General features: G+C 42.9%; 1 protein-coding gene across 2 annotated transcripts in view; it reads right to left on the reverse strand.

The window, feature by feature from the left end:
- The window catches only part of popdc2 (popeye domain cAMP effector 2), a 19,428-nt gene extending 2,866 nt beyond the window's left edge, over positions 1-16,562 (reverse strand). Inside the window, exons 1-3 of one of the 2 annotated variants that reach the window (XM_070893564.1) lie at positions 15,861-16,553; positions 8,425-8,533; positions 5,507-5,843 (exon numbers count right to left, since the gene is read on the reverse strand). In XM_070893564.1, the coding sequence (XP_070749665.1) occupies positions 5,507-5,843; positions 8,425-8,533; positions 15,861-16,354 (940 nt within the window). In that variant the 5' untranslated portion in view covers positions 16,355-16,553. Of the gene's footprint in view, positions 1-5,370; positions 5,844-8,424; positions 8,534-15,860 lie in introns of both variants that reach the window. The other variant, XM_070893563.1, reaches the window with a different exon arrangement.
- Positions 16,563-22,868: the final 6,306 nt, after the last annotated feature.

Consider the following 22,868-nt stretch of genomic DNA (forward strand, 5'->3'; position numbering starts at 1 on the left):
CCTAGAACTTCTCCACATCTCATGCCACTAGTCAGCCAGTATGGAATTTGTACTTCTTGCAGAATGCGATGCATTGTGATTTTTTTTTTCCCCCTCTCCCAAGGTCAAATGCTTGACTTAGTGGTTTGGCTGAGAACTTCCAAAACTCATCCAAACTTCAGCATCTGAGTTCAATTGATAGGCACCTTTTCTACTTGAACCCCCTTCTCTTCCTTTTCCTTCTCCATATTAGACTAGCAATCCTGTACTGTAAACATCAACTGTAGGTGTTTTTTATAATGCCATATGCTTCCTGTTTGCAAATGTCACAACAGTGTGGCACTTTATCAAAGTAACCGCCATTAATTTCACCTGTTTTTCAGCTATAATTAATTGGCTAAAAGTATTATTAAATGTTTATTTGAATAAACTGTCCTACAAAATCTCACTGCTCTGCCTAAATTTATATTTTGAGAAAGTTCTGGTGCTGTCCATCACAAAGTACAATCCACAATTATCTGGAAGTGCATCCTTTTGTCTTAAGGGTGCTGAAAGAAGTGTCCATAAATGAAGGTACTGAAATGGCAAATACAGAACGGTAGTCAGCCAGAGAACAGCAGCAAATGTAACATGCATTACAGCAGGAACAACAGAAACTTTAGGGGAACTGGGTGAACAATAAGGTAAACTTGATGTATCAGGATGAGAGTTAAAGCACAATCAAGACAAGATGAATGAAGTCCATTCCACATGGAAATAAGTTCACGGCAAGAGACTGCTATCAAATACAACACTAATTTTTCATTCATTTGCCAGTCACGTTTGGACAACTTCAAATGGTTAAGTATAGAAAATGGAAAAGTCACCTTGGTGCAGTATGGGGTGCTCATCTGCATTTGTCTTTAGTTAGATTAATTAGAGCTGCATATGTATAATTTGTATTGCATCTGATCCATGTTATATCATTGCTGTGCATAGGTGAAATTTAGAAATGATTACATTTCCCAGCACCGTCATCTTAAATTTAAAAATTGCAGTTATATAGTGCCTTATCACATCTCAGAAACATTACAAAGCAGTTTACATAAAAGTAATGATATTGTGCAATTACTGGTAAATGCAGGATTTAAGGAGCATTCACACACTAAAGAAGGAACTATAAAAAACACACTGAAACTGTAATAAATGTTTCCTTTTCAGGAAGTTTACATTCAGATCCTTCAGAGAAGGATACAAAACTCTCTAACTGCCACCAAAGGCAACATAAAGTGTAGAATGTGAAAGATATTTGGCTGACTGAACCATTCCCTCCAATATAAAAGGGGCAGTTTTTATGGTTTATAGCCTCTTAATTTGTCTAAATATCCTAGGGAAGCAATTCAATACAAATAAAACTTCTAAGCACTTTACAACCAATTGAAGACTTCTCAAGTATAGTCACTGTGATGTAGGCAAAAATGAGAACTTCCTCCAGACAATATTGCCACATTCTGATTATCTGGGATTGTCTAAAATGGGTCTTGAACTCACAACCTTTTGGCTCAGAGGCGAGAGTGCTACCGCTGAGCCTTCCAATGCTGCTCTCCCCTCCTCCTTGGAGTGAGGTTTAGAACATGCATCCATATGAAATTCTGAATTTTTATTACATTAAAATTAATAGGAATGCACCATTGTTGCTGGGTCAGCATTGGAATTCCCTACCCCATTGGAGCCCCATCACCACAAGCACTACAACAATCCATGAAGAAGGCCCATCATTACCTTCTCAGGGCCACTACATTGGTCAATAAATGTGACTTTACCTGCATTGCTCACATCCCAAGAACACATTTTTAAAATTTTGGGTTTTCAACAAACCAACAAACCCAGCTTCCATAGTGTTCCTCTCTTAAGAATTGCTCCCAGCTTCTACCTGCACTCTCTTATCCCTCCAAAATAAGCTGCTCTTACTTCCTCCTCCCCCTCCCCCTTCAAGATCACTCTTCTCCCCTTCTCTCAAGTGCAGCTCCTGTTCTGATTGATAGTATTGTACACTGTAGCAGAAATTTCTGCCTATAGAGTGCACTGATGCCAATATAGCCAGAGCACCAGCAGATGATTTGGAGGTGGCACTTGGGGGATATTCTTATCCTGCCCCACCCGCCATACTAATTTTGGACCACTACCATAGCCATCCAGAAAGTGCTTTCAGAACCTGACCACATCAAGCACAGACAAGTGGCATGTATTGCGAACATAGCAAGAATCAAACCATAGAAATTTACACTACTGAAGGATGCCATTTCGTCCATTGTATCGGTGTCAAAAAATCTGGGATCTGGGTCTGAATGGCTTTGTGAGAGACAGACTTGTAGCAGACATTTGCTGTTTTAGTGAGAACACAAAATGGCAGCCCTTTATCTGAGATTTCACCTGAACTGGTTCAAAGAGTGTCCTACCTAGTGGGCTAAACTAAAAGACTTTAATCTGTAGTAACCCCGCTTGCAATATTTTTTGTGTCAGGGCAACATAGGACAGTGTTGCGTAGCTGGCAAGCTCTTGACTTGAAAGTTGCTGAACCCGACTGTACTTCCAATTGTGTGTTAAGCATGATATGTACCTTCTCTTCAACACTTTGGTTGTAATTTACCAAAATTCCCTGGATTCTGGGGAGGTCCCAGCAGATTGGAAAACTGCAAATGTAACGCCCCTATTCAAAAAAGGAGGCAGACAAAAAGCAGGATACTATAGACCAGTTAGCCTAACATCTGTGGTTGGGAAAATGTTGGAGTCCATTATTAAAGAAGCAGTAGCAGGACATTTGGAAAAGCAAAATTCAGTCAGGCAGAGTCAGCATAGATTTATGAAAGGCAAGTCATATTTGACAAATTTGCTGGAATTCTTTGAGGATATAACGAACAATGTGGATAAAGGGGAACCAGTGGATGTGGTGTATTTGGACTTCCAGAAGGCTTTTGACAAGGTGCCATATAAAAGGTTACTGCACAAGATAAAAGTTTACAGGTTCGGGGGTAATATATTAGCATGGATAGAGGATTGGCTAACTAACAGAAAACAGAGAGTCGGGATAAATGGTTCATTCACGGGTTGGCAATCAGTAACTAGTGGGGTGCCGCAGGGATCAGTGCTGGGACACCAACTATTTACAATTGATATTAACGACTTGGATGAAGGGACTGAGTGTAACGTAGCCAAGTTTGTTGACAATACAAAGATGAGGGGAAAAGCAATGTGTGAGGACACAAAAAAACCTGCAAACGGGCATAGACAGGCTAAGTGAGTGGGCAAAAAATTGGCAGATGGAGTATAATGTTGGAAAGTGTGAGGTTATGCACTTTGGCAGAAAAAAAATCAAAGAGCAAGTTATTATTTAAATGGAGAAAAATTGCAAAGTGCTGCAGTACAGCGGGACCTGGGGGTACTTGTGCATGAAACACAAAAGGTTAGTATGCAGGTACATCAAGTGATCAGAAAGGTCAATGAAATCTTGGCCTTTATTGCAAAGGGGATGAAGTATAAAAGCTGTGAAATCTTGCTACAATTATACAGGGTATTGGTGATTATGAGGGGGCTTGACAAGGTGGATGCAGAGAGGATGTTTCCACTGATAGGGGAGACTAGAACTAGGGGGCATAATCTTAGAATAAGGGGCTGCCCATTTAAAACTGAGAGGAGGAGGAATTTCTTCTCCCAGAGGGTTGTAAATCTGTGGAATTCACTGCCTTAGAGAGCTGTGGAAACTGGGACATTGAATAAATTTAAGACAGAGATAGACAATTTCTTAAACGATAAGAGGTTATGGGGAGTGGGCAGGGAAGTGGACCTGAGTCCATGATCAGATCAGCTATGATCGTATTAAATGGCGGAGCAGGCTCGATGGGCCGTATGGCCTACTCCTGCTCCTATTTCTTATATTTTACTCGCCTATTAGGAGGTGAGAATTTGTGTGCTTTTGTTGGTCCTAAAGGCATTTAACATATATATGGTAACAACAGTGCCCCATGGTTCAAGGCCGAGACCATAGAAACCTATAGCAGCACTGACAGTGGAGACCAAATATCCTCTTTCCTCCAATGTTAGCTGGATGGTGAGTGAGAAGAATTCACAGAGGTCACTGATGATGTTATTTATAGCAGTATTATACAGGAAACCTGAATTCAATGTAAAAGGTTCAATGATCTCACCAGGAGTGGAAGGTAAGAGACTGCAGTGTGACATCATAATTATGCAGTGCAGCAACTATTACTGGCCTGAGCTGTTCACTCCCAACCATCCTTACATTGACTAGCTACCTATCATTGTTCATTAAGCAGCATTCTACCGTTCCCAGCATCTTCCTTTCCCACCATCACTTCCTTCAGCAAAGCCTCAAATTTGTAACCCCATTTTGTGTACAGCAGCTGCATGATGCCCACCTGTTGCGCACCTTATTTATTTACTGTCAGGATGTGAGCAATGCTGACAAGCATGGATTTATTGCCAATCCCGAGGAAAGGGCATTTACCTGCAAGATTCTCTGTCGATGTTCATAAAACTACCTACACATTGAATGATAACCGTTTTGATCCATGAATGTCCCACTATTGTGTGTAAGCATGTAGGACTATATGTATGCAAACAATGGCATCGGATTTTACAGGAAAAGTGATGAAATTGCTTTGGCAACAATTCATCAGTCACCCACTTGATGCATCACTGGAGTGCAGGTTGGTTGATCCTCACATTCAATGAACTGGTGCAGACTGACATAACTGAAACAAAAGCAGCCCCACTATCTGTAGGGTTTGTTTCAAATGTTTGAAAGTAATAATGCAACTGCAATATGCAAGACATGGTAATCAAAGAGAAGCCCATACTTGAGTAAAAGCAAATGCACCATACTATCAGAAGATAAATTCAAATAAAAATGATTGTAAAACTTTGACTACTTTGACATTTAAAAACATGTTTTAGTTGGTCTAGCAATAGAATGGGATTCCGTATCTGGTTAAAAAAAATAATTAAATGTGTACGAAGCTGAGGAACTGTGCTGAGTAACTGAACATACCTTCTTATTAATGGGGAAAAGCTTTGTAATAAAGCAATGCTTACACACAGTGAAGCATATTCTTAGTTTTGGTCCTTCGGATTTCTTAAAATATGCCAGACATTGTGCCTCCATGTTTGGTGGGCTAGCATTAAGCACTAAAATAGCAAGTATAACACAGGGTGTTAAAAGGAAACTGTTTTACATCTAACTTAACAATGTACCTCAACATTAGCAGAACACCTCAACTGCTCGAGGATAGCTTTTCCACTTACCACATACTGCCATTGTGGCCCAGCAGAATCAGATAGCCAAGTTAGTTTTTTTAGGTGTAGTTGTAAGCTTTGAAGCAGCAGTGTACTTACACATGAATGGACAGTGACAGGATTTTATCACATTTACTGGACCACTATTTCATGTACTCCCTTTCACTGGTATATTCCATAAATGATCCAGTCATATCTGCAAAGTCCTCCAGAACTAGGCTGGTGGAATCCTCACCAATCAGGTCGTTGCTGTCCGGCCATGATTTTTTAAAGGGAGACTCCTGAGGCCTAAATGGGCTCTGAGGAACATGATGGGGACTCTCTGCAATCTTCTCCTTCTCAGCTTCGACAGAAGGTGCTAGTACATGGTAAAGACTGGGTAGACGGATGTCATAGCGGACCCCACCCCTGCAGTAGAGCTTGTCAATAAGTGAGTAAAGTTTGTCTGCAATGTCATTTCCAAGCATAACAGTGAAAAGGCGTGCAATATATTGGTGTTTAGCCAAAAGCTGATATAGCTTCCTTCTCTTCCACGTCACATAGCAACAGTCTGTTTCTGCTGTCAGTGTCACCTGAAAAACAGATACATTGAGATTAGCAGTAGCATCAGTGACTGAAGCAAATTCTCAAAAGATACAAATTCCCAGTATCATCAAAATGAATATGATTTGCTTGTACTCAGTCTGTAGACAAGCTGTTTATGTTAACAGAGCCAACTATTCTTTATTTTCTATGTCGCCATTCTCACAAAATCATGACTCTGGCAAAGAGCTTTGCCAACTAATGGCCAGAAAATCAGCGGAAACGGGTCCAAAATTTCCAAGTATGCACTCCCAGCAGGCAAAGCTCCCTGCTGGGGACGTGCATTCATAAAATCGGTCCTTAGATGTCCAGATAGGATAGATTAATTTGACCACACATAGTTCTCCTTAAGAAAGGTCAATCCAATTTTTACAAGGTTTATATGACAAATGGAGGGATCAAAATTAGTATCTCAAAATAAAGCTCATTGTATCTATAGCGTGAGTACTGTAGTCGGATTATCTGGGTTAAAGCCCCAGTAGACTCAAGATACTCAAATTACTAAAATAAGAGAAAATGTTGGAATTGCTCAGCAAGTCAGGCAGCATCTGTGGAGAGAGAAAGATAAGGTTAACTTTTCAGGTCGATAACTTTTTGTCAGAACCACTTTTTTTTCAGATTTTTGCTTTTTGCTTTATTAACATTCAAATTGTGGGTACTTTAAAGTAGTTTGTATGTTAACCAGTTCATGCCAATCAGATAAAAATTATTGTTAAAATCGAGGAACAGCTTTGTGATCTGTTACCTGTTTCCTACTGCCTCAACCAAGAATGGGCGAACAGTGCTCCATGTACTGTCCATTAGAGAATCTATCAGAAGTATTACCTTACTTGTAAATAAATCTATTAGTTTTAATCAGACTGGTATTAACACCTTTTAAGTAGATTGGAGAATATGGCGAGCATCCCATGAGGTCTCCAGTGCAATAAACTACAGTTAAGGAGCAATTGTTAGTTCCATGGCACACTATTCCACTCACAGCATACATAAGGGTTTAGGTTCATATGCGATCAGGTCTGTTCAAGGAAGCTGCTTTTTATTGCTGTGCACATAAATTATTATTGTTGGAAGAAAGAATGTACAATGATAATTTGCTTTTAGAGATTAACTGGACAAATACGTCAGAGCAGACCATATAATTACTACATTTGCCATATTTTCACTAGTTCTTTATTTACAACTTTCATGAGAATTGAATTGATAAATAGAATGTTCAACACACCGTTAATTAGTCTATTAACATAATACTAACACAGTGAAGTTAGAATTTTTTTTCCATTTTTGAGATGTGACAAGGCAGATATTTATTCACTGGCAAGGCAGGCATTTATTGTCCATTAGTTGCCCTGAGAGGGTAATGGTACGATTTGATACAACTGAGTGGTTTCCTACACCACTTCAGAGAACAGTTTAGAGCCAACCACATTTGTGTGGCAGTGGAGTCACATATATGTCACACCGAGTAAGGACGAAAGGTTTCCTTCCCGAAGTGAACTATTTGGATTGTTACAACAGTGGTCATTTCCAATGGTAACAACTTTTTATTTCCTTTTTTTTTTAAACTGAATTAAAATTGTCAAACTGTCATGGTGGGATTTGAATTCACATTCTCTGGGTTCTTAGTCCAGTATTGTAACCATTAAACTACTGTACCCCATGTCACATCAAGCAGAGCTCCATGTTACATCTGACCCACATTATACCTGCCTTCTGAAAGCTTGATGATGCCAACAGGTGCAAAAAAACATATTTCCCAGCAGTTATCTTTCACCTTTAGGAGAACAAACATTAGTGACGAGAATTAAATAGGATCAATTTGACTTGCTTTCCCCCTCCCCCTTTAAATCCAAATTCTTCCAGAGTAAGTGATCTATGAGCTACCTGGGAAAGCCTTACAAAATAACTAGATATATACTGCACTTAGAACTGACACTCATTTCCAACAAGCATTTGTGACAGGAAAAAAAACAAAAATTGCTTGAACATTGTCTCTTTTATTTATGATGTCATCGGAACCACTGAAATTATTAATCCTTGTAATGTGGACATTAAAACCAGAATAAGTTGTCCACTTGCATAGCTCCTAGTAGCTAGTTTTTAGCAGTACTGATGGTAGCCTGTTTCTCACCTTTTTGAAATACCAGAAGGGATAAATATTGAAAGATGTGTGCACCATATGCAAGACTTTTTGTGAAACAGTATTTGATCTCCATGGTGTTGCACGCAAGAAGTCAAAAGTAAGTGTAGTCTTCAGGTGGAACAGGATTCAACAGCAGGGTATAATTGGATCATGGCATACATACATAATTTAGCCTTAATTTTAAAGTCATACAATCTGCCCTTATTTTTATATTTCCATTATAAGCTCCTATATCCATATTTATAATGAAAACTGCCGATGTAAAGTTGGCATGTCTAACAATGGAAAAGTTGACAGGAAGTGCTGCAGACATAAGACTTTTTAATATATTTTTTAAGATAGATACAAGATATTGACTATATGTCTAAAGAACAAATTGTTAGCTTGGTGATTCACTTTAAGTATCAAACAAATGAAGAAAATGAAATTACTTGAAATTTGCCTTCTTCATTAGGCCGTAGAGATTCCCATTCTGGAGAGTCAAGGAACTGATAGGGAAAGATATAGTGCAGAAACTGCTTCTCATGAGTAACACGAACCCTATAAAAACACATAAAATGGTTTTGTTTGCCATTATGGAACATCTATTTTTGACATTTAGTGAAGTTATTTGATATGTCCTGACTATACAGTATAAATGCACATGAGGCCCATACTTGAGGGAAGGTCACTCTGTGACCAGTTACCTTTATTACCAAGACCTCCAGTGATGAAGGTGGGTGGAGCTTCCCCTTTTATACCTGAAACTCCAGGTTAGGAGTGTCTCCCACAAGTTCACCCCCTTGCAGTCAATGTTCTCAAGGTGTACAACTTAGGTCAGCTTATACATGGGTTACAATGGTAGTTGAATACATGACATCACCTCCCCCCCCAAAGTCTTATTGGGATCACAGGTTAAGTCTCTCTGGTGGTTTATGCTCCCTTGTAGAGTGCCTGAGTTGGGGCTCCGTTGTTGGGCGCTTGCCTGAGTGTCTGCTGTTTGCCGTGCCTCAGGCCTGTCCGGACTGCCCACAGTGACTGGGCTCTCCTCCACTTGGTTCCGGTGTTCGGTCACCTGTGGTAGAGTAAACTCAACGTCGTGTTCTTCCTCTGCTTCTTCTATGGGGTTGCTGAACCTCCTTTTTGTTTGATCCACATGTTTGCGGCAGATTTGTCCATTGCTAAGTTTAACTACCAAAACCCTATTCCCCTCTTTGGCAATCACAGTGCCTGCAAGCCATTTGGGCCCTGCAGCGTAATTAAGGACAAAAAACAGGATCATTGACATCAATACATCGCGCCCTCACATTCTTGTCATGGTAGTCACATTGTGACTGACGCCTGCTCTCAACAATTTCTTTCATAGTAGGGTGCATAAGGGATAATCTGGTTTTGTGCATCCTTTTCATTAGCAGCTCTGTGGGTGGAATCCCTGTAAGCGAGTGTGGTCGGGATCTATTGGCTAGAAGGCATGATAAGCGGCTTTGTAGGGAACCCCCTTGGATTCTGAGCATCCCCTGTTTGATTATCTGCACTGCTCGTTCCACCTGGCTGTTTGAGACCGGCTTGAAAGGTACCGTTCTGACATGGTTGATTCCATTGCCTGCCATGAAGTCCTAGAATTCAGTGCTTGTGAAGCACGGGCCATTGTCGCTGACCAAGACATCCGGTAGACCATAGGCGGCGAACATTGCCCGTAGACTTTCTACCGTAGCAGAGGATGTGCTTTAATTTAAAATGGCACATTCAATCCATTTGGAGTAGGCGTCTACTACAACCAAAAACATTTTTCCCATGAAAGGACCTGCGTAGTCCACATGGATGCGTGACCATGGCTTGGCGGGCCAGGACCAGGGGCTAAGGGGGGCTTCGCTGGGTGCATTGCCCAGCTGAGCACACGTGTTGCACCTGCGAACACAAAGTCCCAGGTCTACATCTATCCCTGGCCACCAAACGTGTGACCTGGCAATTGCCTTCATCATGACAATGCCCAGGTGCTCATTGTGAAGTTCTCTGATAAACACCTCTCTGCCCATCTGGGGCATGACTACTCGGTTTCCCCATAGTAGGCAATCGGCCTGAATCGAGAGTTCATCCTTGCGCCTATGAAACGGTTTAAATTCCTCAGGGCATGCACAGTACGTGGCTACCCAGTACCCATTCAGGACACATTTCTTATCTAAAGACAGTAGCGGGTCTTTATTTGTCCAGACTTTAATCTGACGGGCTGTCACAGGTGAGCCTTCGCTTTCGAAAACTTCAACAGCCATGACCATCTCAGCATCATGCTCAGTTGCCCCCCTCAATGGTGGCTAGTGGGAGCCTGCTGAGTGCATCGGCGCAGTTTTCAGTGCCCGGTCTGTGCCGAATTGTGTAGTCATAGGCGGCTAACGTGAGTTCCCACCTCTGTATGCGGGCCAATGCGTTCGCATTTATGGCCTTGTTGTCGGCCAAAAGGGACGTTAGGGGTTTGTGATCTGTATCCAGCTCAAATTTCCTGCCAAACAGGTACTGGTGCATTTTTTTTATTGCATATACACATGCTAGAGCTTCCTTTTCTGCCATCAAGTAGCCCCTTTCTGCCTGGGACAAACTTCTGGAAGCATAAGCTACCGGCTGTAACTGACCATTGGCATTCACATGCTGCAACACACACCCGACCCCATAGGACGATGCATCGCACGTTAAAACAAGTTTCTTACACGGGTCATATAGCGTTAACAGTTTGTTGGAGCATAACAAATTGCGTGCTCTATAAAAAGCCCTTTCCTGGCTGTCCCCCCAGACCCAATCGCGACCCTTGCATAGGAGCACGTGTTGTGGCTCTAACAGCGTGCTCAGTTTGGGAAGAAAATTACCAAAATAGTTCAGGAGCCCCAGGAACGAACGCAGCTCCGTCGTGTTATGGGGTCTGGGTGCTCTCTGGATCGCTTCCGTTTTGGACGCAGTAGGTCTGATCCCATCTGCTGCTACCCTCATCCCCAGGAATTCTACCTCTGGAGCTAAGAAGACGCACTTCGCCTTTTTCAGTCGCAGACCTACCCAGTCCAGTCTGCGTAGCACCTCCTCCAGGTTGTGGAGGTGTTCTTCAGTATCGTGACCCATGATGAGGATGTCGTCCTGAAAAACCACTGTCCTTGGAATCGACTTGAGGAGGCTTTCCATATTTCGCTGAAAGATCGTGGCGGCCGAACGAATCCCGAACGGACATCTGTTATCCTCAAACAACCCCTTGTGTGCTGTGATGGTGGTCAGCTTCTTCGACTCACTCGCCAGCTCCTGGGTCATGTAAGCTGAGGTCAGGTCCAATTTTGAAAAAGTTTTGCCACCGGATAGCGTCGCAAAGAGGTCCTCTGCTCTCGGTAGTGGGTACTGGTCTTGGAGTGAAACCCGATTGATGGTGGCCTTGTAATCACCACATATCCTGACCGACCCATCCGCCTTGAGCACTGGCACGATCAGGCTCGCCCAGTCACTGAATTCGACTGGCGAGATGATGCCTTCCCTCAGCAGGCAGTCCAATTCGCATTCTATCTTTTCCCGCATCACATACGGCACCGCTCTGGCCTTGTGGTGTCCTGGTCTCGTGTCCGGGTTTATGTGAATCACTACCTTGGCCCCCATGAAAGTGCCGATGCCGGGTTGAAATAATGAGTCAAATTTGTCCAGGACTTGTGAGCATGATACTCGCTCCACAGAAGAAATTGCATTGACATCGCCCCATTTCCAGTTCATGACAGCAAGCCAACTCCTCCCCAGTAGTGCGGGACCGTCCCCCGGGACAATCCAGAGTGGCAACCTGTTCTCCAAACCTTTGTGGATCACGACTACCGTGGCACTGCCTAGCACCGGAATGATCTCCTTCATATATGTCCGTAGCTGTGCATCAATCGGCAATAATTTTGGCCTCCTGGCCTTGGGCACCCACAATCTTTTGAACTGTTTGATACTCATCAGAGACTGGCTGGCCCCCGTGTCTAGCTCCATTAATACTGGGATGCCATTGAGGAGCACTTTCATCATTATCGGTGGCGTCCTGGTATATGAACTGTATATGTGCTCCACATGAACTCGCTTAACTTCAGCTTCCAGCGATTTCCCCCAGTATTCATTTGGCCTCGTAGGGCTTACATCGGGCCCGCCCTCCTCGTACATCAACCTGGCTGCAGGCTTCCTGCACATACGCGCCAAGTGACTGCTGACGTTGCAGTTTCTGCAGGTATATTGCTGGGTGGGTGTTTACCGCCACACCTCCAGCATGAGCTGAAGGCCCCGTTGTTGGAAACAAAAGGTCCATTACCCGTCGATCATCTCTGACTGTCTCTGTAACTGTCCTTAAGTGCACCATTTACAGATGTTGATGGCCCCATTATTGGCCGCATTGTCCACTGCGATGGCACGAATCGCCATTCAGCTAGCCATTGTCTCTGTTGAATTCCCTCTTTGGGTTCGACTGCATGCTGGGGCATGTCCGATTGCCCTTGTCTGCCTAGAGAACTGTGTGCCGTGTTAACAATGTTGACTCCCTGGTCGTTTGCCACATTTGAGCCAAGATTTTTGTCATACGTCATTCTGGTCTCTTCCTCCCCTGAGATAAATGTCTGGACTATCAGAGCCGCCACTTCCAAGGTCAAGTCTTTGGTCTCAATCAGTTTCCTGAAAACTGCAGCGTGCCCGATGCCCTCAATAAAAAAGTCTCGCAGCGTCTCTGCTCTGCCTGCATCTGGGAACTTACATAGGCTCGCCAGTCGCCGGAGATCTGCCACGAAGTCTGGAACGCTTTGCCCTTCTCGCCGCCAGTGCATGTAAAACTGGTGCCTCGCCATGTGCATGCTGCTAGCTGGTTTAAGGTGTTCCCCGATCAACTTACTGAGATCTTCGAACGACTTGTCTGACGGCTTCTCTGGCACTGGAAGGTCCTTCATCAGAGAGTACTTTCTGGATCCACAAACCGTCAGGAGATGAGCCCTGCGTTTGTCGGCCGAATCCTGTCCCCACCATTCCTTAGTGACAAAACTTTGCTGTAGTCTCTCAATAAAGTCGTCCCATTCATCACCAACACAGTACCTCTCTTCTGTGCTGCTAGTGGCCATGCTCACGTGGTTTAAATCCCAGTTTCTCGTCGCCAATGATATGTCCTTACTATACAGTATAAATGCACATGAGGCCCATACTTGCGAGAAGGTCACTCTGTGACCAGTTGCCTTTATTACCAAGACCTCAAGTGATGAAGGTGGGTGGAGCTTCCACTTTTATACCTGAAAGTCCAGGTTAGGAGTGTCTCCCATAAGTTCACCCCCTTGTGGTCAATGTTCTCAAGGTGTACAACTTAGGTCAGCTTATACATGGGTTACAATGGTAGTTGAATACATGACATTATTTTCTGCCCTTTCCATAATTGAGTCTCCCTATACCATACAGTGTACAGTCAAAAGAAGGGCATTATATTCCCACAGCTCTACCAAATCCAATCTAAATTCAGAAAATGAGAGGTAAGCGACTTTTCAACATTGTTAATTCATTTGGCTTTAACAAGTGCAATTGAGAAGTGGAAATGTGGGAAACAATGCAAAACAACTTAGAAAGGCTTTAAATAGTGATCCTTACCTCCATTGCTTTTCTGAACCACTTTAAATTATGATCCTTACTTACTTCCATTGCTCTCCTGCTTCTTGAAGTTCCTGAGAAGAATCATTGCTTTAGGTCAGCGAATGCTGACACTCTGACCAAGGCTGGGGAAATTATGATGTCGGCACATATGAATCAGAGTAACTGATGGCCTTTGTACTACAAGTGACTTTGCCAAGGAGCATGGCCACAAGAGTGATACTGCTCAACATGGGTCTGCAAGACTGCCAATGTGGAGAATCTGGCAATGGATAATTTGGCTCATGATTTCCTTGCCTTTGCAGCTGAATGCATTGATGAACCAGAGCAAAATTGTGCTAATTCAATAAGCATAGTTTCGGCAAGATAACTGCAATGGGGAAGGGGGGAGCTATTTAGGGAGAGCTGTGAGACTGTAAGTGGTATCTGAATCCCCTTTGGAGGAAACAAGAGTTGCTGCGGAGGTAGATTATGAGATGTAATGCATTATATAGGTCATTGGGGAAATGATGTGGGATGAATGGGTTGTGTTTATTGCAACAGCTAACAATTATACAAAAATAATCTTAAACTTTTTCCATTGGCTGAAATTTGCCATCAGACATCATCAAAAGGGTTGCACTGGCCTGGTGACAATAACTGACAAGTCTGGTGCTTTTCAACAAATCCGCATAGGTATACTCAGCATCGGAAAAGGCATTATAATGTATTGGCATCTGTCCCAATAGATGATATTAGGGATCAATTGAAAAGGAAAACAGAGGATGGTGGAAAACTGAAATAAAGACATCAAATGCTGAAAATACACAGCAGGTCAGTCACCCTCTTGTAAATACACAAGACAGATTATGACATTTCAGGTGTGTGCCCTTTATCAGAATTGAAACCTGAAAATTAATCAAGCATTTTAGTAAGAAAGAAAAAGATGAATGAGAGAACTAACAGAGAAACCAATCACAGAGGGGGAGTGGGGGAGTGATGGGTTAATTGACCTACAAACTGTTTTATAAAAAGCTATTTGGTGATGGTAATACGGACCCATTTGTATAAAAGTTAGTCAAGTTAGTGGAGTGAGCTGTGGAGGTAGAAAGTCCACTTTACTGGGCAGATGTGGACTCCGTGCTGAATGGCCTGTTTAATGTTGGGTAAGGCATGAATGACTAGGAAAAAGGGGGATTACATGTAGTAAGGCTTTTAACATGGGCCATTGAGCTACTGCAGCATGAATATTGGATTGGTTTGAGACCTGAGTTGAAAGCAAAGATTTTATTCTGTGAGGCATGCATAGGATAAATTATAGCTGTATCTGAGATACTGGTTTAATTGATGCGTTTGTCACTTTCTCTTCTGCCCTCTGGGGAAATGCCTAGCTTCTACTTATAGCCCCACTTCAATGACCCAAATGAGATTGGAAATTTATGATTTTCAGGTTGAACCTGCACTTAACTAATCTGAGCCTCTGCATTAGTATATTAGCACTCTGTGCCATCAGTATACCTGAGATTAATGATTTTAAGTGCCTTTATTGACTAAACGGAGAAAAGTAAAACTTTTTGGCCAATAATTAACATACTCTCCATACTGAGGAAAAGCGTCAACAAAACAAGTTACAAATGTTTCAATGAGGTTTTAGTAAATATACATCCCACCAATACACAAGGGGGCACTTGAAATATACAACTTAGTTCACTGGTGTGGATATCCTTCAGTATCCACTCCCCACTTTCCAGTGCTGTATTATTAGGTCCCCGATATGTATGCTATTTGAACTCAAAATTGAATCACATTAAAAACTGAGTTAAACCAAAAGAACATTTCTGTTAACAGTATAAATTGTGTTTGATCTCAGCTTAATCTCCGATTACATTCCTTTTCGGTTTCGACATAATACAAAAGCAGTGTGACTTTTCTTATCAAGTATAGGTTTGAGGCGACGTTCGTAAAATAAATAACTTATTCATGAGTACTCGCTACTAGAACTTTTTTAAAGTCACGAAACAGTATTTTATCCCCACCAGTTATAGGAAACGAATCGAACGCAATATTTTTGATTAAAATACATACGTTTGTACAGTTGTGAGGTTTTTACATTTAACTGGAGTGTTTAGCAAAGCTGCTCAATTTTTAAAACAAATATGTTTTGAGGTTTCAGTCTGAAAGAAATGTTTGCATCGGCCACATCCTACGAAATAAATGAAGACACAAACATTTCCCTCCCTAAAGGTGTACTTTTTAAAGAGAGAGTATGTCACGCCGCTTTAAACGAGCGGCCTCCACCTACCTGCCCGACAGCAGCAGCGACAAGCGGTCGATGGCGCTTTTCCCCTCCACCGCGTAGTTCTGGTCGCGGGCGAGACTCATCACCGCGGCGTCGCAGCATCTCACGATCTCCTTGTAGACGTTAAGAGGCACCTCCAGAGGCCGAAACATGGCTTTGTAAAGATTGGAGAAGTCTTCCTCGAAAGTCACTTTCCTGAGCCGGTAGCCAATGTGCGCGAGTTGGACCAAACACAGCACAAAAAGTAACAGACTCCACATAAAGATATCCACCCCGCAGGCATCGATCCAGCCCCAGAGGGACTGAATGAAAAACCCAACGCCTAAAAGGCTGAAGATATAAACTAGACCAAAAAACCCACTGCCGCTCATGTAGCCCAGTGTGAACATAACATTGGCCAAGTGGTAAACCGCCCCTTCAGTACCATTTTTCAAAATCTCACATTCAGAATTATCGTACAAAATAGTTTCGATGAAACTTGAGTTTTCCCTCAACATTTTTCCCTGAAAGGCAAACTTGGGAGATTTAGGATCTTGAGCTAATCGCACAATAGCCCAAACCGGCAGAGAAAAAGCAGCGTGTGTGTGTATGCGTGTGCGCAAGGAGAGAGAGAAGAATTTGTCTTGGCAACAGAGCTAAGTTACAGAGAAAAGGTTACCATGTTTGGAGTTGAAATCCAAGGAGAACTGAGCAGGAGGGAGAGAACAGATGGCACTTAACATAACTGTGGCACAGTTGATAAGAGACTGCTATAACTTCAAAATAATATGCACCTAATCTAATAGAGATTATTTTGTATAAAATATAAATTTATTTTGATAATCTGTACAAAGATACTATAGTGCAGCTCAAAGTCATTCTGCTGCTACTTACTCCCTAACACCAACAAATACTTCAAAGTAATTTTTCTTAGCAATCTTTTTAACTCTATACGCATCTTTTTACAAACAGGAGGGCTCCTGTTAATGTCTTCTTCCCTGCAGCTAAAATTGTAGAGTTCACATTAGACAAATTAAGTTTTACTGACTTACCAGCCTTTTTAAAATGAGCCGGTGTTCAGCTCCGTGGTGGCAGTCTAGCTTCTGAGTCAGAAGGTTGTGGGTTCAAGTCCCACTCCAGAGCACATAATCCAGGCTGGCTTCAGTGCAGTACTGAGGGAGTGCTGCATTGTTGGAGGTGCTGTCTTTCGATGAGACGTTATATGTCTGCCCTCTTAGGTGGAAGTAAAACATTCCCACGCACTATTTGAAGAAGAGCAGGGTTGTTGTCCTGGCCAATATTTATCCCTAATCAACACCTAAAAAAACAGATGATTCGGCCATTAATTACATTGTTTTGTGCTGCGTTGCCTACATTTTAACAGTGGCTACAATTCAAAAATGCTTCATTGGTTGTAAAGCATTTTGAGACAACCTGAGATCACGAAAGGCGCTATATAAATGCAAGTCTTTCAAGTTTTTCATTTTAATGTTACTATTTTTTGCCTAGTCTAAAACTGAACAGCGGTAAGATTTCAGACAGGAGTGGGCCTAGGCACAGGGGTTAATTCATATTTGCTTTGTCCACTTTTGTCTTCAAATGTCTCCCCTCTGTTATTCGTACAACCTTGCTTTTTCAATAATAAATAAAGTTTTTAAAAATTCATTCACAGGATATAGGTGCTAGCAAGGCTAACATTTATTGCCCTTGAGAAGGTGAGGGTGAGCCTTTTTCATAAACCGTTGCAATTCATGTGGTCAAGGTACTCCCACGGTGCTGTTAGGCAGGATTTTGAACCGGCGACGATGAAGGAACATGATATATGTCCAAGTCGGGATGATGTATAACTTGGAGAGGAACATGGAGATGATGATGTTTCCATGCAGCTGCTGTCCTTGTCCTTCGAAGTGGGGCAGGTTGTGGGTTTGGGAGGTGGTGTTGAAGTTGCCTTGGTGAGTTACTGCATTGCATCCTGAAGATAGTACATACTACACCCACAATGGTGGAGGGAATGGATGTTTAAGGTGGTGGATGGGCAGCCACTTTCCTGATGATTGAGAGTATGCTGATAGGATGGTAATTTGCTGAGTTGGATTTGACCTGCTTTTTCTGAACAGAACATTCCTGAGCAATTTTCCACATTGTCGGGCAGTTGCCAGTGTTGTAGCTGTACTGGAACAGCGTGGGTAGTTCTGGAGCACAAGTTTTCAGCACAACAGCCGGAATGCTGTGTCCAGTGCACTCAGCAGTTTCTTGATATCACATGGAGTGAATCGAGTTGTCCAAAGACTGGCATCTACCTCAGGAGAAGACTGAGAAAGATCATTCACTCGACATTTCTAGCTGAAAATGGATACAAGCACTTCAGCCTTGCCTTTTGCATTCACATGCTGGGCTCTGCCATCATTGTGGATGAGAATGTTCATGGAGCCTCCTTCTCCTGTTAGTTGCTTACTTATCCACCACCATTCACAATTGTATGTAGCAGGAGATGAGCTTGGCCTGAACCATTGGTTGTAGGATCGCTTAGCTTTGCCTGTAGCTTGCTGCTTCAGCTGTTTAGCATGCATGTAGTTCTGTGTTGTAGCTTCACCAGGTTAGCACTTTATTTTATGGTACGCCTGGTGCTGTTTCTGGTATGCTCTTCTGCACTCCTCATTGTGTCAGGTTGGTCATCTGGTTTGATGGTAATGGAGTGAGGGATATACCGGGCCATGAGGTTACAATACACTTCAGTGTGAAGATGGGACTTCAGATCCACAATGACTGTGCGGTGGTCACTGCTACCAATGTTGTTATAGACTGATGCATCTGTGACAGGTAGATTGGTGAGGATGAGATCAAGTAGATTATTTCCTCATGTTGGTTCTCTTACTACCTGCTGCAGGCCCAGTTTGGCAGCTATGCCCTTCAGGACTCAGCCGACTCGACATGGTGTTCAACATTGAGGAGTACGGATTCATCGGTTGAGGGAGGGTGGTAGGTGATAATCAGCATGAGGCTTCCTTTCCCATATTGTCCTGAAGCCATGAGACATCATGGGGTCTGGAGTCAATGTTGAGAACTCCCAGCGCCACTTCCACTGGCTGTATACCACTCTTCTCTCACCTCTGGTGAGTCTGTCTGACTGGTGGGACAGGGATGATGATGCAAAGAAGAGATACGTCATGAGTTCCTATTCTCCCAAATTGCTGGCTGCTCACCCATTAGCCTCAACAAAACTGAAAAAACTGTAACCCCACCATGAGCCTCCCCATTGAAGTTTCATGATATCTCTGGATTTACACCTGCAATGTATGCACTAGTGTGCATGCTCTCAGGTTTGTGGAGCTGTTGCACTGTGAGTGGCTTACCCAGTCATGTGACGTTCACAAGTTGCAATAAAACCCCGGTTAATTGAGTTCAGGTTCTCCACGATGATGTGGGCTGTAGTGAGCCTGATAGATGAACTGGTAGTGTTCAGCTTGTTGTTAAACCATTGCTAAAAAAACAGCTTTTTTTTTACAGCAAATGTGTAGCCATGAATTCTTAAGCAAAGAACCCATGAAGCAAATACACTACAACACCGTTAATGAGAATTAACCTCGCCACAGCCATTTAGGGCTGGTAATTCATGTCATAAGGACCCTGTTAATGACATGAATTTTGGTCCTGACATGCACTTAACCTTGGAGGTTCAGAAAGGGGACAATTGAACTGTGGAGTCTCACTCCTGCAGGTAGTACATTGTTCCTAGAGATCTTTAAAATGTAAGTTTTATTTTACTTTTTATATTACTTTTCCTTCCTATCTTTTTTCTCTCTCTTTCTTTCCCTCTCTTTATTTCTCCTATCTCTAATCTGAATCTAATATGAAAGGTTATGATAAAGTAAACACAAAAAGTGTTTCCACTTGTGGGAAGAGCAAATCTAGAGGCCATCAATATAAGATAGTCACCAAAAAATCAAATAAGAAATTCAAAAGAAATGTATTTACCCAGAGAGAGATGAGAAATTGGAACTCGCTACTACAAGGAGTAGTTGAGGCAAAGGTAGATAAGCACATGAGGGAGAAGGGAATAGAGGGTTATGCTGATAGAGTTAGATAAGGAAGGATGGCAGGAGGCTGGAGTGGAGCATAAATGCCAGCATGGACTGGTTGGGCGGAATGGCTGGTTTCTGTGCAGTATATCCTACGTAATTCTATGTAATTTAGTTTATTTCCTTCTTTGTCATTCATGGGAATGGTAGCACAGTGGTTATGTTACTGGACTAGTAATCCAGAGACCAGAATTGGAAGAGTGCAGAGATCTCGGAAGGTTGTAGGGCTGGAGGAGGTTACAGAGATAGGGAGGGGAAAGGCTGTGGAGGGATTTGAATACAGCAGAATTTTAAAATCAAGGCATTGCTGGACTGTGAGCCATTGTAGGTCAGTGAGCACAGGGGTGATGGGTGACCGGGACTTGGTGTGAGTTAGGATATGGACAGCAGAGTTTTGGATGAGTTCAAGTTTATGAAGTGTGGAAGATGGGAGGCAGCCAGGAGAGCATTGGAACAATCAAGTCTAGAGGTAACAAAGGCATGGATGAGGGTATTAGCAGCAGATGAGCTGAGCAAGGATAGAGTCAGGCGATGTTACAGAGATGGAACTTGGTTATGGAGCAGATCCACTAAAATTTGTTATGAAATTCTAGGGAGATTTTTATTGCATGCTGCCTTGAACCATTCAAGAAATCTGATCCAATGTCATTGAGTTTAGAAGTGCATAACCATTTCATATCATTTCTGAAATTTCCGCTTCTGACCCATTTCAAGACAGAAATCCCGTCAGTCTTTGCAGATTTTACTGATGGCTGCCTGAGTGACACCAAATTAATTTACAAATTCAGTCTATAACTTTGACTTTTAGTCCAGAGCATTGCTAATTTCATACTTGTGGCTCAATTTGCGATCTGTGCGCTTTCTTTCATAATTTGATCCCATTTTCACAAAAATAATAGACACGATGGGTGTTAAAATACTGTGTTATTAGTATACTAATACTTAAAAAGGAGCAGCGAGCGGCAGCCTGGGAGCAGCGTAGCAGCCCCGAGCTACATGGGAACATCAGCGGTAGGTCGAGGCCTTAAAAGGAGCATACCACTCCAGGGGGCAGTGCGAGCTGGTGCAGGAGGGCAACAGCAGAGAAGAGGGCGACTGGATTGGATGTCACCATAACCCAGGTTGGTGATTGGAGAGTGGGCAGGTACAGCAGGAGCGGCGAAGTCGGAGCATAGGAGTGGCGAGAGATTGCAGAGCGATGTGATCGGGGCCCAGGAGAGGCGTGAGTTCGGGGCCCAGATGAGGCGAGGGTCCAGGGGCAGCACGGGCCAGCCCACACTGCGATATGTGTGTGCACTAGGTCGATGCAGCAGAGCTGGTCTCCAGTCGTCTTGGTTAACCCTTGCCACTGGACCAAGACCTTGCTCTATCAAGCCCGTGTAGTGGCTAGTATGCAATGGCCACCACACGTTAAAAAAATCCACGCACAGGAATCTTCCACCCTTCAATATACAGGGAGTTAGATGTGACTCTCACGGCTAAAGGAATCAAGGGGTGTGGAGAGAAAGCAGGACTGGGGTACTGAAATGCATGATCAGCCATGATCATATTGAATGGTGGTGCAGGCTTGAAGGGCCGAATGGCCTACTCCTGCACCTATTTTCTATGTTTCTATGTTTCTATGTTCGAGACCTGGAATATTAGGTCCTTCTTTGAAACACCTGTGAACTCATTGAACACATCCCTTTTTGCGTGGAAGCAAGTCATCCTCGGTTCAAGGGACCACCTAAGAAGAAGAAGACTGTACTGTAACAGCCTCACTTGAATAACTGTCCCTTGTAGGAAGCCCTGTTCTTGTAAGAAGGTGGAGTAATTATCAGCAAACAATAGAGTCAGGTCACCTATGGTTGTTAAAATTTACAAATGTAATGTAAGCTTCTGATGGTTACACACCAACAGACACAGAGAGCTATACACTAATAGAGAGAGAGAGCTATGTACCTATAGAGAGAGAGATACACACTGACTGAGAGAGAGCTACACAGAGAGAGAGAGAGATACACACTGACTGAGAGAGAGAACTACACACTGACTGAGTCAGAGAGATACACACTGAGAGACAGAGAGATACACACTGAGACAGAGAGATACACACTGACTGAGAGATACACACTGAGAGAGAGAGATACACACTGAGAGACAGAGAGATACACACTGACTGAGAGATACACACTGAGAGAGAGAGATACACACTGAGAGACAGAGAGATACACACTGAGAGAGAGAGATACACACTGAGAGAAACAGAGAGATACACACTGAGAGAGAGAGAGAGATACACACTGAGAGAGACAGAGAGATACACACTGAGAGAGAGAGAGATACACACTGAGAGAGACAGAGAGATACACATTGACTAAGAGAGAGATACACACTGTGAGACAGAGATACACACTAACTGAGAGACAGAGATATACACTGAGAGAGAGAGATACACACTGAGAGAGATACATACTGAGAGAGACAGAGATACACACTGAGAGACAGAGAGATACACACTGAGACAAAGAGAGAGATACACACTGACTGAGACAGAGAGATACACACTGAGACGAGAGATACACACTGAGAGAGAGAGATACACACTGAGACAGAGAAAGAGATACACACTGAGAGAGAGATACACACTGACTGAGAGATACACATTGAGAGAAAGAGATACACACTGACTGAGACAGAGAGATACACACTGAGAGACAGAGAGATACACACTGAGAGAGTTATACACTGTCAATTATCTCACATTACTGTATATAACTGTATCTTACCATGCTATACATGACTGTAACTGGATATGACCTGTAACAATAAGCATACCTTACCACCAGGGGTGCACTTGCAGGAGACACTCCATACCTGTCCCACTGAGGTATATAAAGGGAGGTCTCAGGCAAGTGCAGCACTGGAGAGCTGGAATTAAAGGTGCAGATCCTGAGTGACCTTGAATTCAGCA

The sequence above is a fragment of the Pristiophorus japonicus genome, chromosome 11, assembly GCF_044704955.1.
Source record: "Pristiophorus japonicus isolate sPriJap1 chromosome 11, sPriJap1.hap1, whole genome shotgun sequence".
In the NCBI taxonomy this organism is placed as follows: Eukaryota; Metazoa; Chordata; class Chondrichthyes; family Pristiophoridae; genus Pristiophorus; species Pristiophorus japonicus.